At 35.2% G+C, this 17,382-nt stretch overlaps 1 protein-coding gene across 3 annotated transcripts in view; it reads right to left on the reverse strand.

The window, feature by feature from the left end:
- Smg5 (Smg5 nonsense mediated mRNA decay factor) overlaps positions 1-17,382 on the reverse strand; it is a 334,407-nt gene that overhangs the window by 236,583 nt on the left and 80,442 nt on the right. For all 3 annotated transcript variants that reach the window (XM_090391497.1, XM_090391496.1, XM_090391498.1), the window contains one exon: positions 3,372-3,531. In XM_090391497.1, the coding sequence (XP_090247623.1) occupies positions 3,372-3,531 (160 nt within the window). The remainder of the gene's footprint in view (positions 1-3,371; positions 3,532-17,382) is intronic.

Here is a 17,382-nt window from a genome sequence, read left to right on the forward strand (position 1 = left end):
ATTCTCCCCCTATCATTCAAAAAGGGTTACCCACTAGATGACCTTTTCTACAGTCTTACCAGAGACGAAACCTGTGAATATAGTGATGCTATCTAGATGGCAAAGTTCTGCTCAACTGTTTCATCACCCCTTGTTCCCGAGGCAATAAAAAATAAGATAAAATAAAAAATAGAATAGAAAAATTTGATAATGCTAAGACCATAATGAAATTAAATAAGAGCACTTTGTGACTATGAGCATGAACACAAAATTCAGCTACCTTATTCAGCAATCGATGTACTAACAGATCAATATGTGATAAGACAATATGTTCAAAAGCCCTTGTGACTCTTCAAGTCATGCTGTGATAGGAATCAGATTCAGGCCTTTTATTGCCAATGTCTTTCTCAAACCAAATTTCAATAAATGTTTATAATTGTGACAGAAACAATGATTAGTCTGTTACTGCAGAAAAGGAAGGAGATCTACTTGGAATGAGAGTAATCTCCAAATCTTATAAGCCTCCCTTATTCTTTGTTATCCCATTATAATCATGATTACTTTTTGAACAGTCTCCCCTTTCACAGCTAAATACTATGAATTGATGACTTATTGGCATTTAATGATAAAGCCAAAAATAGTAGGAGAATGCAACACAAACAGAAGTAAGATATAAGTTTAATATTATAAATGAAATTTCATAAATTTTGCATCGCAATGGTTTTTATTTTATAGAGAAAATGTAATACAGTTCACCATCCTCTATATTTTGTATTAGATGTTTTTGTAAATAACTCTTTTGAAGCTAACTGTATATACTGCTTTAATAAGAATATGTTAGTGTTAAAAACAAAGGCAATGTTTTTTCACCGAAGCTGCACATGGTGGCATTAGAAAGATTGTTATTGAAATTTGTATGTATGAGAAGAGCTTAGAGGCTGTAAGTGTAAACATCTCCGAAGTCAGTCAGAAAGAGTTCAAACAACTTTCCGATGGCCGGCAACTTATAATCAAAAGAAAGTGGAGGAGAACAAAAGGTGTGCCGAACTTGAAACTTAATATGAAAGACTCATACCGATTCTTTGGGGATTGCCAAAGTTTTTACCGGTTCTTTGGGGGAGACCTAATAAAGAGTCCCTTTTTATTAGGCCTCCTCTGAGACCTTCATGCGAGGTCTCAGAGGAGGCCTAATAAAAAGGGACTGAAGCAAGCAGAAGGTGTCCCAGTTCCAGAATTGCTGTCAAAGAGGAGGCCGCCCAGTCCAGAGTCGCCATCAGAGAGACTGCACGGACCCACGTTGCTTGAGAGAGGAGTTTCCCAGCTTCCAGAAAGGAGCTTCTCGGTTCGAGATGTCGCTAGAGAGAGACTACTTCTAGGCCGCAGCACGGTTTCAAATTGCTGAAAGGAAGAGTTCCAATTGCCGGAGAAAATTTTCCAGACCAGGTTAATGTCAGACATTCACCAGTGTATTGCGTTTTCATTACAATTTGATAAATCAAACGACTTCACTGATATTGCTCAGTTAATGGTATTTATTCGCACGGTATTTCAAGATTATTCAAGTAAATAAGAACTTTTGAAAATTATACCATTATTGAGAAGGACTAGAGGAGAAGACATTTTTTTGGCATTTGATGAATTTGTGAAACAATACAAACTTCCACTTTTTAAACTTGTGTCTATTACTACTGATGGTGCTCCTGCAATGACACGTAATAAATCAAGCTTCATTTCATTATGTAAAAACGATGACAAATATCCAGATTTTTTAACGTACCACTGTATTATCCACCAACAAGTACTGTGCAGTAAAAGATTAAACACAAAAGATGTTTTCGATATTACATTTAAAATTGTAAATTCTGTTCGAGGAAAAGCCCTGCAATGGTGGTTATTTAAATCAGACAAGTCTCTGACTGTCTAATTTAAATAATCTTCTGAACAGCAATTCTTCACGTTAATAATGGATCCCAGGTACCTGAACGTACTGACTTACTCAATTCTTTCTCCATATCATAATCTTTGTATTGCCAGGATTGGGCTGAAGTTCTCTGTTCTTACTGGTCTCATTAACTTTGTCAAGAATATGTCTTAGTTCTTCTTGTCATTACAGTGGAGTACTGTATCACCAGCATACCTCTGATTACTGATCAATCTATCACCTATCCTTAGTGTCCTGAGCTCATCCAATGATAAATGTGATGTCCCCCAGCATAGATACTAAACAAGTGAGGAGAAAGGAGATATCCTTGCCTAACTCCCTTTCCAACCTGAAACCAATCAGTTAATGCAACACCCATGGCTTCTTGCTCCCTGTAACAATTAACTATCAGCCTGATAGTGTGTTGAGGGAAAACCCATTCTTTTCATTACTTCACATGCTGAACACAGTCAAAAGCTTTAGAGTAGTCTATGAAACACATTACCATAGAGAGTCTAAATTCTTTATACTTTTCTATAATCTGTCTAAGGCAAATGATCTGATCTCTGTTACTCCTCCCTTTTGTTCCTGCTTGTTCCTCAGGCATCTCTGCCTCAACTTTGGCCTCAATCCTATTTCAAATGATCTTTAATAATATCTTGGTGCATGAGATATTAAACTAATAATTCTTGCAATCCTTTATATCTCTCTTCTTATGTAGTGGTATGAAAACTGACTTCTTCCAGTCTCTAGGCAATGATCCTGCCTCCCATATCTTTATTCTAGAATATGCAATGGTATGAACTTTGTGAATCATCCATGTCCTGCTTTCATCACTGTTAACTTATACATACTGCTCCTATCAAGGTGTGTTTGAAGTTGGTTTTATGTTTATGAGAGGAGTAAGCTCTGAGGGAATCCCCCCCCCCCCAATAATAATAAAAAAACAGAGATTAACATATGTGATGATTACAAATTATAGTTCATCCCACTTTCTCTTAATGTTAGGTTCTTTATGATGAAACAGTTATAGCTTCATATAAATCTAATTAATGCTATGCTAGTGCAGTTAAACTATCTTTGTCAACTGCATGTGTTCTTTGGAAAAACTTACTTCCATTTGAGACCAGTTAACTCACCTTCTGTTAAAAACCCCTCACAAAGGTTCCCACACATCTTGGATGGAATTTGAACACAGAGATTTCTATACTTTAAAAGTAATAGCTTTGTAGTGACCTTCACTTTTTCAGTCATATTTCAAAAGTATGTTTTAAAAGCGTCTGTCACATTTATTGAAAAACTGGATTCTTGCAACTACTGATGAAAAAATTTGATTGTTTGAAATATTTTAAAGGCTTGAACAAAAAATAAGGTATTTTTGTTAAGACATACACTAGTATATCTTCAACAGAAAATTGGTGAAATCATTAATGTATAAAATAATATTATAATCTTCAGATATGATTCTTACCATCGCATATAATGATAAGCTGCTTCACACCCCCAACTTGTAATGGATCCTAACTGATTATGTGGGACACCAATAGTAGGATCAATACACAGGGCTTGATGATAATATCTTTCAGCTAGATGACAACTCTCTGGATACCCCATATCAGAAATGTATCGTGCTAAAATTAAAATTAAGTAATGAAGCTAATTATGCAAGAATTGAAAGTAAAATAAACATTAATAATTTTTTATTTTAAAAAATGTTATTAATTTTATGCATTTAAATTTAAAATGGCACCTTAAATGACATCTGTGATAAATAGTTCCTGTAGAGCAAAGATAGAATGATTACAGTGTGCAGAATGCTTATGCACGTGACAGAAAAGAGTGATATGAATGATCATAAAAAAGCATACATTCTCTCAATCTCCACCATATAATGTAAGTGCTGGCTGACCAAAAAAAAAAAAAAAAAGGTGCTTTATGTAAAGATTTTCTGCCAATTATAGTAAATAATAATTCAATAGTGCAAAACATGCAGCTTTATTCTGAATATATACATTCAACATGAATAAGCAAATGGACAAATCAAATCATAGAGAGATACCACTATGATTTGTCTGTTTTTTAAGAAGCAGTTATTCCAAATTATTCTAAGTTTATTCAAAAATAATTCACAATTTACCTACACCAAACACAATATAAAATGCAATTCCAAAATATTTTAAATTATCTTATGTATTAATTTTCACTACATTTCTTTCTTTCTTTTTTTAATGATTATTACAGTACCAACATATATTCCCTCAACTTGGATAACTTAACATCACGCAGCAGATGCCTTTACCCAAATAAAACTACATCGTTTTCAGATGACACAAACCCAACAGCAAGAGATTATCAATTACTCTGACTATGGCATAATATTGCATATCTCATTCATATATTATTTCACAGATTACAAAACATACTACTACATAATTCACAATTCACCAATCAACAAATGTTAAACAAGGATCGGGTGCACAGGTTTTGGCAAGCTAACTTGATTTTTTAAATCAGTGAAGGCATTAACATGATAGGTAGTCATATGGGGTTATTTTGTTTAAAAGGAAGAATAAGTGAAAACATAATGCATACACCACACTAGAATTAAGAGATAACTAATAAATGCAAATAATCCCACTGAATTTAAAGATGCCAAGAAATTATATTCCTGGTTTAATCCTGTATCCAAGTGTAAACAAATAAAAATTTGAATGTGAAGTAACATCACGACTGAACTACTTATACATAGAGGCTAATGACTTTGCATTAATTGCCTTAGTATATGGCAGGGGTGTTCAACCCGTCGATCGCAGAGGGATTTTTGGTCGATCTCTTGTGTATTCCTCCTTACTTACAAATATAATTAAAACTAAAAACATAATATTTTATTTATCATTATTTTGTATTATTTTTAATTTGCTTTAAGTGTATTGCTATTGTTTATTTATTTTTTGTTAAAATTGTCAAATCAGTAATTTTTTTTATAAGTCCGGGTAAATGAATTAATTTGGATCAGCAGAAGTCAAACAGCGAGCCGAGTGAATACGATTATAAGCAAAGTGTAAAAACTCGATTGTAGCTTAAATATTAAATATTCCAAAGCACATTACTTCGATTTTTTACTTAGGTTAAGTCTCATGTGAATATTGTAAAAAAATAAACTTTGTTTGTCTCGGTATATCAGATGTTTTTGTAAATAACTCTTTTGAAGCTAACTGTATATACTGCTTTAATAAGAATATGTTATAAGAAATTTAGTTTAATCCATTATCCAAGTGTGAGCAAACAAAGTTTGCGCCTGAAAGTATCTTCAGGACTGGGTTAAGGTGGTACAACACGACGGCAACTCGTTGCAAAGGTGGAGCAAGACACCAACACTCCTAACTCAGTATCTCCTATAATGCAAAACACATCTCCTTGCGGCTATGTCTAATGTTATGCATTAAGGGAAGGGCCACAACCCAGACTAGTTTTGACCTTTATTAAGGTCTCTTCAGCAGGAGCCAGGCCCAAGTGGAGATACCAGACAGAAGCATTAGCAGGTCATCTCTACCTATAGGAGTTGCCAAATGGTGTGCCACCCTTTTTTAATAAATTACTCTGGATTTAGAGAAAGATGTTGAAAGTTTATTTTTCACTTGGTTAGAGTATAATAAATTTAGTTTAATCCTTTATCCAAGTGTGAGTAAACAAAGTTTGCACCTGAAAGTATCTTCAGGAAAGGGTAAGGTGGTACAACACCAGGACACTCATTGCAAAGGTGGAGCAAGCTACCAACACACCTATCTCAGTATCTCCAATAATGCAAAACACATTTCCTTGCGGATACGTCTAATGTTATGCATTAAGGGAAGGGCCACAACCCAGACTAGTTTCGACCTTTATTGAGGTCTCTTCAGTGGGAGCCAGGCCCAAATGGAGATACCAGGCAGAAGCATTAGCAGGTCATCTCTACCTATAGGCGTTGCCAAATGGTGTGCCACCCTTTTTTAATAAATTACTCTGGATTTACTAAATTACTCTGGATACTCCTATAGGTAGAGATGACCTGCTAATGCTTCTGCCTGGTATCTCCACTTGGGCCTGGCTCCCACTGAAGAGACCTCAATAAAGGTCAAAACTAGTCTGGGTTGTGGCCCTTCCCTTAATGCATAACATTAGACGTATCCGCAAGGAAATGTGTTTTGCATTATTGGAGATACTGAGATAGGTGTGTTAGTAGCTTGCTCCACCTTTGCAATGAGTGCCCTGGTGTTGTACCACCTTACCCCAGTCCTGAAGATACTTTCAGGTGCAAACTTTGTTTGCTCACACTTGGATAAAGGATTAAACTAAATTTATTATACTCTAACCAAGTGAAAAATAAACTTTCAAGAATATGTTAGTGTTAAAAACAAAGGCAATGTTTTTGTCGCCAAAGCTGTACATGGCGGCATTAGAAAGATTGTTCAAACAACTTTCCGATGGCCGGCAACTTACAATCAAATGAAAGCGGAGGAGAACAAAAGGCATGCCGAACTTGAAACTTAAGGTGAAAAATTCATACCGATTCTTTGGGGCTTGCCAAACTTCATGCGAGGTCTCAGAGGAGGCCTAATAAAAAGGGACTGAAGCAAGCAGAAGGGGGTCCTGGTTCCAAAATTGCTGTCAGAGAGGAGGCCGCCCAGTCCAGAGTCGCTGTCAGAGAGACTGCCCGGATGCATGTTGCTTGAGAGAGGAGTTTCCCACTTCCAGAAAGGAGCTTCTCGGTTTGAGACGTTGCTAGAGAGACTACTTCTAGGTTGCAGACAAGGTTTCAAATTGCAGAAAGGAAGAGTTCCAATTGCTGGAGAAAAGTTTCCAGACCAGGTTAATGTCAGACATTCACCAGTGTGTTGCGTTTTCATTACAATTTGATGAATCAAACGACTTCACTGATATTGCTCATTTAATGGTATTTATTCGCATGCTATTTCAAGATTATTCAAGTAAAGAAGAACTTTTGAAATTTATACCATTATTGGGAAGGACTAGGGGAGAAGGCATTTTTTTGGCATTTGATGAATTTGTGACACAACACAAAGTTCTGCTTTTAAAACTTGTGTCTGTTACTACTGATGGTGCTCCTGCAATGATAGGTAATAAATCAGGCTTCATTTCATTATGTAAAAATTTTTCTTGATGAAAAAGGAGATATTTATCCACAATTGAGTGATAAAAGAAGGTTGTTACTATTTTTAGTAGATTTCTGTACGAAATTGAGCAATTTAAATTTAGGGTTACAAGGTAGAGATAAAAATTTAATTGACATGTTAAGTTCAATAAAAACTTTCCAACAATACTTACTTTTATTAAAGAAAAATATAAATGACTGCGAATTTAGACATCTCCCATATTTATTAAAATTTTTTGAACAAAATCAAGAAATACTTTGCTATGACGTAAAAGAATTTATTCGTGAAATATAATTAGTTGAGGAAGAAATAAATTTAAGATTTAAAGATTTTAATAAAACTGAAATGATTGCATCTTTTACCAATAATCCATTTCAAGAAAACTTGAACATCACAGAAATTTCAAATAAAATTAGTGGGCTGTTTGATATAAACCAAGCTGAAGTAGAACTTGAGATAACAAACATTCAGAATAGTTTACATTTAAAATCAATAAACAATGAAGTCATTTGGAAGTATGCACATGAAAAATTCCCAAAATTAACCGATATTGCGTGAAAAATTCTGTCTTGTTTCGGATCGATATACTTGTCAGAATCTGCTTTTTCAAATATGACATCATAAAAAATCTATTAAGAAACCAAATTACAAATGATCATTTGGATGACTGTCTGTGATTGGCCACTTCTTCATATCAACTTGACTATGAAAATATTGCGAGGTCCAAACAATGCTAAATTTCACATTAACTTTTTTTTTCCCCCATCAACTAGCATTTTCTGTAACTTGTGAGTTTGTAATCAATCTGTTGTTTTTTCTAACTTTGGTTTTCCAAAATAGAGAAATAAATATTTTATTCCAATATATATATATTTTTTTGTTGTATTAAAATAATTAAAAGTGATGAATAAATTTTTAAATATACATAAAGTTTTTAGTTGTGTATTTTTTTAGTTGTTTATTTGTGCGTAATCAGATATCAGGTTCGGGAGAACGTGACCTATATAAGAGTCGATCACCGAATAACTTTTTTATAGAAAAGTAACTTGCGTAGTAAAAAAGATTGAACACCACTGGTATATGGGATATTAAGGCAATTAATTTTTATTTCTTGTGTATTTATAAATATCTGTATGATGATATGATTATTTTCACAATAACTAAGAGTAGTGAAGCTATTAATTTATTGTGCCTAGCTAAAACTTGAAAATAGAAACATTATAAGCAACGAAACTGATTCTTTTACAGAAAACATGTAATTCATCTCGGTGATATTTTCATTGTTTTCTGTAAATAATCATTAGCATGATTAGTTAGAGAAACTATTTCTAACTAGGTTGTTAATGCATACATTAACACACTACATTAATTCTAGCAAACACTCTAGAATTATAATAGCATGTAATAAAAAGAGAATGATTTGGTAAAACTTGGAAATGGGGATGTTATTCTCGAATAAGTCCTATTTACATAGGTCTCAAAAACACATTCTTTAAATGCAATACCCGAATTTATCTGCGAAATATTTTTGATTTTTCCACGACTCTGTGCAGGATAGTGACAAGCAGTACAGTCCATCAGACATGACTTATAAATACTTAAAAACTGGATAAAATCTTTATATTTCAGCAGATCTGCCAATTTTTCAAAACAAAGCATCAGACAGTAATTGAGAGAGGGTATGTTTCTGATTGGCTTAAGTATGATAAGAATACTGTTTTAGTCATTTTAGTTATCTGTGATTTTGTTTCAAATACAAATCCTCAGAAGAGGATGTGTATACACACAATTATTTTTTTAAAAAAATTATGCAAATCCCACCCACAAAGTTTGTAAAATTAAAGCATATTAATACCATGATGGGCCAAGGAACAGCTCAAACAAAAACCCTGCTCTACAGAATAAATATGGAATTTGTTTAAGCTGTTTCAAGCAATGAATAAGCAGTATGGTGGTCCTACACTAGATGATGAAATGCATCTACCACCTAAAGTTGTTTCAAACATCCATGTCTACAGGAGTACTTGAATCCACAGCTTGTTGATGGAGATGCTACTATGCCAACTACTGTGCTAGATATGCTTCACCTATACCAAGCTCAAAGATAACTTTTTTTTTTCTCCCTGTCATTCTTCATAAAACACTACACTCATATATTTGAATAAGATTTCTAAAGATATAATTTTAGTGATTCTTAGTATTATGGGGTATCTAGCATGTTCTCAATAGAAAGACATACTTAAGAAGCAACAAGTGGCATGGGTATGAAACTTCCAGAAGTTTTTTTTAAATGTGAATCCTATCCACATGTTATAAACCTATAAAACATTAGTATAAGTACCATGGATGAGACAAGGGTCAGATAATCTGGAAACCCTAATCAGACCATGCATGGAACTTTTTCAAGTCTGTAATATGGAGGATAGCGGCCTTGTATTGGACAATGAATTTCATCTCTTACCTAAAGACATTCACAATGACCAAAGTGGAATTCAAACCTACAACCCACTCACTGGGGAGAACAGATATGCGAATCCAGTCAGCCAGTAGGCAGTTGGAGCACTATTTGAATACCTTTATTTTCTATTTAATTTTCATTATGCAATATATCATCAGAAGCTTGTGTAAATAATTTACACATCTTCTGTCTATTTATAATAATTCTGTAGCAAAAAAAATAATAAAAACGCTCATGATATATATAAAAAAATCATCATTATTGAAATCAGCAATGCATACTTAGTTATAGATTATTTGAATGCAAACCTTATCGACAAGTTTCAATCTATAAGCCTGTGTATAATTTAGAATACAAAATACTTCCTGCAGAAAATCTCTATAATCTAAGGAAAGTCATAAATATCACAGGTTAACTGATGATTTCAGCAAAAAATACTAACTGAAAATATCAGGCGATCCCAAAAGTAATATCATTTTTAACATTAAGTTTTGAAAGGATATAAAAAGATAAATCACTTGCTAATTTAATGAAGTATATATTCTCCATTTGAATCAATAACATCCTTCCAACATTGTGAAAGTTTCATAATGGCATTTCTACAGAATGCAGGAGGTTTGGAGACAAAGAAGTCGTAGGCTCAATTTCAGTGCCTCTAATGTATCGTATTGTTTTTCATTAATGAAATGTTGCAAACTTCGAAATAAGTGGTAATCTGAAAGTGCAAGATCAGGAGAATACAGAGGATGTGGAAGCTTTTCCCAGGCAAGTTCCTCAATCTTGGTATAGGTGATTCTTGCACTGTGAGGGCATGCGTTTTCATAGTGAAAAACTATGACCAGAGAACACCTATTTTCTTTCAGTTTTTCATTCAACCGATCAAGTTGTTCACAGTATACTTCAGCAGTGACTGTTTAGTTTTGTGGCAAGAGCTCAAAGTGTATAATACCAGCCATATCCCATCAAATACTTAACAAAACCTTCTGAGGCATGTAGGTCTTGTTTTGGGTGAGGTTTAGCCTGTTCCCCTAAATGAACTCACTGCCATCGGCACTCATAAAGTATCCACTTTTCATAACCGGTAACTACACGACTCAAAAACGGAGACTGAATCTCTCGAGAATGAAGAGCAGTGCAGATGTTCACGCACTCTCTTCGACTGTTGTTCGTCAGGAACCCGCCTACCGAGCTTAGACACTATTCCAAAATTCTTGCAAATGGCGATGGATGGTCAATGACAATGAATTAAGATCTGCTAAATCTTTAACAGCTGAATTGGCATTTCTTGCAAGCAGCTTCCCTGATATCATTATCAAGAGAGGAGACAGGACGCCCAGAGTAAGGGAAGACTTTCAAGCTAAAGTCCCCTCGTCGAAATTTTTGGAACCATTGCTGGCACTTTCACACATTCAAAACATTATCACTATACACTTCTTGCAAATTTTTTGCAGTGTTAGCAGTATTATTCCCTTTTTTTTGAACTCATAAAGCATGATGTGCTCTTCGGTGACCTTCATAGTTCGTTCATTCATTTCAATGGTGATTCAATGGCCGTGAGCCCCTTTTACAGGGAGGTATTTCACTGTAAAACTCTGGGGGGGGGGGGTTCACTTCTTTTAAGTGTTGCAATTTTAGTTGTTATATTCTGTGCCTTATTTGCAGTGATGTTTTGAAATTGCTCTCTTGAGCGTTTCCTCCATTTATTCCTACTTATTTGTTCAGTTCCAACATTAAGTAATTTAATACAATTAATCTCTACTGTCCTTGGACAATCATCCTTCAAACTTCCTTCTGAATTAATTTGATCTTCTATTTCAACACTCAAATTTTGATATGTTTCGGGTAGACAATTTACCTCTGAGATTGAAACATTCTGGGATCCAATCTGAGTAGTTTCAACCACCTCACAACCTTTATCAGTCTGCGTGATAAAATCTTTACCCTGCACTCCCTCTTCATAAGAGTTCCCACCTCTAACCCTACTTTTAACCTTATTATTTTCCCCACTAAGCCATTTCCTGCCCATAAGAAAAATTTCATTTTGAGAGAAATTACATGAAAAGTTGTATCTCTCTAGGAAATTAGTTCCTAAAATTACTTGAAACAGTGGGCGGGATATCTTAGGGAGGATTAGCAATTCTTGCCAAACACACACATCAAACTCAGGTAGGTATAATTTCAATCTAACTCTCTTGTTCGCATAAACATTGGACGTCGATATCCCTGATATTCTGATTGGTTTCCTGAGATTATGAATTCCACGCCATATACGAGATCTTATTTCTTGAAAATAATTTCCCAAAATGACCGAGGCCTGGGAACCAGTATCTAACAACATGTTACAATGCGATCCTTGTATCTCACCCTTAACTATCATCTTTGATTTTCTTAAAGTTGTATAGCCTCTATTTCTTCTGATATTACTACAGGACATTTGCCCAAAATTAGCCTCTTTGCTGTTATTCCAGGAAGGCTTTCTATTAGAAAGACAGTTCTGGAAAATATGCCCAATCTTATTACATTTGAAACACTTAAGGGGTTCCCTATAATCCCACTGTGCATAACTGTCCTGTGATTGAGACTTACAGATGTTGAGATTTTGTTCAACCATTTGCTTTAACTTGATCATCATGTTATCAATTCGACTTAGCATAGGTTGGTTGTGTCTTTCAACCTCCTGTCTTACTGCTTCATTTATCTTTTCTGTTTGCAAGATGTGAGACTCTGAGGATTTGACTGAGATGGTCGCTAGCTGTTGTAACAGAGCATCGAGTCGATCCATTACAGGCTTCTGTAATAGTTCTACCTCATGCCTAATCATAGAACTTACTTCTTCTCTGTTAATCTGATTTTTCTCAGTTACAAGACTCTCCTTTCCATCAAACCCTAGGTTTTCTTATTCTCTTTCTTTGACTTATTGATATTCTCTGAAATACTATTCTCCTTAATCATATTAATATGACTTAACTTGGATGCAGGACAAATGTCTCCAAGCATCTGTTCTTTCTCTCTCTCACAGCATTGTAACAATCCTCTAGATTTGTTATTCTTTTGTTGTACGCCGTTTCTCGTAATTCAGGTTTCAGTCCTTGCTTAAACTGAAGTAAAACTGCCCAGTCTAGGTGAGATTTATCCTCACTGGAAATGCTGAGAGTGTTGGCTAGGGTCAGCAGACAATTATAGTAGTCTGTAACGCTTTCCCTATCCCTTTGAGCGCTTCCTTACAATTTCCACAGATTTGGCTCTATGCTCCTTAGTTTCGAAAATTGTGAGATTAGTGTTTCCTTAAACTTAGTATATTCGAGAGGTTTCCTTTAAAATCAGAGAGGAATATAAGAAGGTTTTTGCTTTTCCCACTTACTCCTGAGTAAGATTAGCAACTGGAAGTCAGATCAATTAGCTAATTCTCTCAGTTTCTCGATATAGAAGAAAAAGGCCAAAACATCATCAGTTTCCTCTCCAGAGAATTGCGGGAATACCTGTTGAGGATTCACCGTCCTAAAGAATTCCATATTGTCCATACTAGTGCTTGATGAAAGTGCATATTGATCTACCAGTTACAAACTTTCCCAATTCTACACTTCAAAATTTCTTAAAATTAAGCTTGCCTGTTTTGTCCGATAACTTGCTCACTTTGATTTAATAATTTCCATATACTCACGTCTATAAATCAAATCCTGTTGACTGTGCCATTGTTATATCGTATAAAATATATCCATTTATCATCATCATCATCAAATTCCTACCATGTACCCTCAAGGGGGTGTACAGAATATGATAGTACTACATGAAAAAAATTACATCATTATTAATTTCCTATCTACAATTTTCCTCCAAATCAGTCTGTTACTTGTCAAGATTCCAACATTATCAGATCTTATATTTCTATCGTCTAAGGCACTTTGTACCGTATCAATCCACCTATACCTTGGTCTTCCTCTGGTTCGTTTTCCTGCAAACCCGGCAGAGAACACTTGTTTTGCTAATCTTTCCTCACCCATTCTGTTTACGTGACCATACCACCTGAGATTAGCTCTGCTAATGCATTCCTGGATGCCGACAATGTCAAGTTCTTTCCTAATATCCTCGCTTTTAATATGATATTGCTATTGATGCCATCTGTTCATGCCTCATCTTTCTCAGGACTCTCTTATCTGTGGTCTCTAGTCTTTGGTCAAGTGTTTTACTTCTGACCCAGCTCTCAGATCCATAAGTTAAAACTGGTTTGAACACTGTCTTGTATACAGCTAATTTAGTGTTCCGACTAATTTCTCTCTTATTCCATATGAGTTTATTCAATTGACTTCCCAGCATACCAGCTTTGCTGATTCTGTTGTCTATTTCTATATTTAATTTACCATCTTCAGTAAAAATAGTGCCTAAATAGCTGAAATGTTTTACTTGTTCCACAGGTTCTCCATTCACAACACAGTTGACATTTTCAATGATTCTGCCTATTTTCATTTTCTTTGTCTTTTTATTGCTGACCTTTATACCATATCTATTACAACAACTATTCAATTTAGTCAGAGAATCTTGCAGACTTGTAGCGGATTTATTTAGAAGTATAACATCATCTGCATAAAGCAAAGAGCTGACATTAACATTTCCAATTTTGATATCGTGTTTAATACCACTTTCCTTCATAATGTGATCCATATAGATAATGAATAACAGAGGGGATAATGTACATCCTTGTCTCACACCAGATTTAACATTAAACCATCTTCCTGTACTTCCTTCAATTCTAACTGCTGACTTACAACTCAAATAAAGACTAAGTATTGCTTGATATAATGCCCCATTGACACCATATAACTGCAGCGTACTGAATAGCTTCTCTCTTGGAACCTTGTCATATGCCTTTTCCAAATCGACAAAACTTAAATACAGATCTTTGTTATATTCCCAGGCTTTCTCGACTATTTGTCGTAAAGTGAAGATCTGATCCTGACAGCCTCTATTTGGCCTGAATCCAGCTTGTTCTCCACCAAGCTTTTCTTCCACAATTCTTCTCAATTGTTTCTCAAGTATACTTGCATAGATCTTGCCAGGAACACTCAGTAGGGAAATACTTCTGTAATTCTCACATGCAGTTCTATTTCCCTTTTTATATATGGGTACTATTAGAGCTCTACTCCAATCATCGGGAACTCGTCCCTCTGTCCAGGCTTTCTGAACTATGCAGTGCAGCCACTGTAAGACTCTTATACCACCATACTTCAGCATTTCTGGTCGAATATCATCTACTCCTGCTGCCTTTCCACATTTCAAACCTTTGATGGCTTTTTCTACTTCAAATATGGATATGTATTCCTGACTGCATGCCTAGACAGTGTTTTTTACCACTGTGCTGTCATCACTGCTTATTTCATTTAGCAGTTTTTCAAATTAATTAATCCATACTTCAAGGATATCTTTTTCTCCCGTTTTCATGTCACCTTTATCATCTCTATCTCCTTTTACAGCACTCTTTCCTCCATTTCTAAGCTTCTTCAACAACCTCAAGAATATTTTGCCACCTTTTGATATTTATTTTCTGTATTCTTGCCAAAGTCTTCCCATGACTTTTGTTTAGCTAGTTTTACACAGTGTTTAGCATTCTTGCATTTGTCTCTATATTCTCTAAGAGCACAAGCTGACTTATTTGCCAGGAACTTTTGATATGCTTTCTTCTTTTCCTTCACTGCCTCTTTAACTTCCTGTGTCCAACAAGGAGTTCTGATTTTTTTATCCTTACAGACAACCTCACCACATGCCTCTCTGGCAGAATCAATCAATGTTTTCTTCAGAGTTTGCAACTGAATCTCCAAGGCTTGATTCCTGTTCTCAATCTCTTTCATTTTTTCTTCAATAATCTTTGTGTATTTTAGTCTACAGTTCACATCTGAGAGCTGCTCAACTTTTATTCGCTTTAAAACTTTCTTACATGTTTTTCTTTTCTATATGAAATTCAATTTTATCTTGCTCAAGACTAAATAGTGATTTTTTCCAATTTCAAATCCTCTGTACACTCTGGTGTCCTGCACCAGGGAAAAAACATCACTATCAACAATAACATAGTCAATGAGACTTTTCTTATTCCATGAAAAGTTATCTCATTTCTTATTTCTTATGCCTCTTCTCTCCGTGTGAATTTGTGCACATTTTTATGTTGGAACATGGTGTTAGCGATAACCACTCCATGTCCTGAGCAGAAATCCAACAGATATTTGCCATTATTATTAGGTTTGCTCTTTTCTCCAAATTTTCCCAAAATATTATTGTATGTCTGACCATCATTTCCTACTCTGCTATTTAGATCCCCAACAAGGACCAACTTTTCATTTTTCATTGTGTCAGTTGCTTTTTCTAAAGCCTCAAAAAGTTCCTCCACTTCTACCTTATAATAAATTTAGTTTAATCCTTTATCCAAGTGTGAGCAAACAAAGTTTGCGCCTGAAAGTATCTTCAGACTGAGTTAAGGTGGTACAACACCAGGGCAACTCGTTGTAAAGGTGGAGCATTTTAGGTAGAGATGACCTGCTAATGCTTCTGCCTGATATCTCCACTTGGGCCTGGCTCCCACTGAAGAGACCTCAATAAAGGTCGAAACTAGTCTGGGTTGTGGCCCTTCCCTTAATGCATAACATTAGACATAGCCGCAAGGAGATGTGTTTTGCATTATAGGAGATACTGAGTTAGGAGTGTTGGTGTCTTGCTCCACCTTTGCAACGAGTTGCCGTCGTGTTGTACCACCTTAACCCAGTCCTGAAGATACTTTCAGGCGCAAACTTTGTTTGCTCACACTTGGATAATGGATTAAACTAAATTTCTTATACTCTAACCAAGTGAAAAATAAACTTTCAACAAAAACACTTCTACCTTAGTAGAACCTTCTGTGGGACCATAGGCACAAATAAGTCTCATTGTCCAGTTCCCCATTCTCATATTTGCCCGCATTACTCTACTTGAGACTGACTGCTATTCAAGAAGATTAGCCTCGTATTTTGTGTTGAATACTATGGCTACCCCTTCTTTTCCTTGATTGTCATTGCCTGAATATAACATTTTGTATTTATTACTCAGAAAGGTCTTACCAGTTTTTGTCTTTTTTGTTTCAGTCACCCCTATTATGTCGATCTGGTACTCTAATTATCTAATTCCTCAGCTAGCTCCATTTCTTTGCCATTCAGGCTTCTTACGTTGATAGTACCGATCTATAACTCTGGTGATGTTGAGTTGGGGTTTGTTTTCAAATTTGTTCCAGTAGCTGACTTTTCGCTGTTCGCCCTGGTTCCCTGGCGAAAACAATGGGGGCCTTGTTTAACCGGGCGACGCCCCAACGGCATGAAATTTTGTTATGTTGTACCATCACTTTTTATTTTGGGGTAACCAATAAGAATACAATTTGCTCGGTTAATATCCTTTATACTTTACTTATACTTATCCTTATCTCTTTCGTACTTAAACCTTCTTAAATCAAACTCCTGGCTGACACGTCATTGTTAAATTGTAAAATCTTTCCAATATCTTTCTTCTACAATATTTCTCTATATTATAAACTTTATCTCCTTAACTGAAATCACTAGGTCGAATTACTAATAAGAGTAAAGATATCAGTTTGTGGGACAAAGGAATTACTAATGGCAGATACCTATTCCTTTGTCTCAGCACTGGTTCTAATTCCTTATTCGAATTCAGGGAAAATTTATTTTTATCTGCGCCACCCTGAATCTTAGATTAACAAAGCTTGTATGACCAAGGAACCAGAACACAGTTAGCATTCAATCTTATTAAACTATAATTCCCTTTTCTGCAGTCGTAGCCTATCTATTATCCAACCTCCCGCTATGGTTCGTAAATTTTATGAGCAAGTGCAATAGAACAAA

Source organism: Typopeltis vanoorti, chromosome 4, assembly GCF_054136105.1.
Source record: "Typopeltis vanoorti isolate ZY-2024b chromosome 4, IOZ_Tvanoo_1.0, whole genome shotgun sequence".
Taxonomy (NCBI): Eukaryota; Metazoa; Arthropoda; class Arachnida; order Uropygi; family Thelyphonidae; genus Typopeltis; species Typopeltis vanoorti.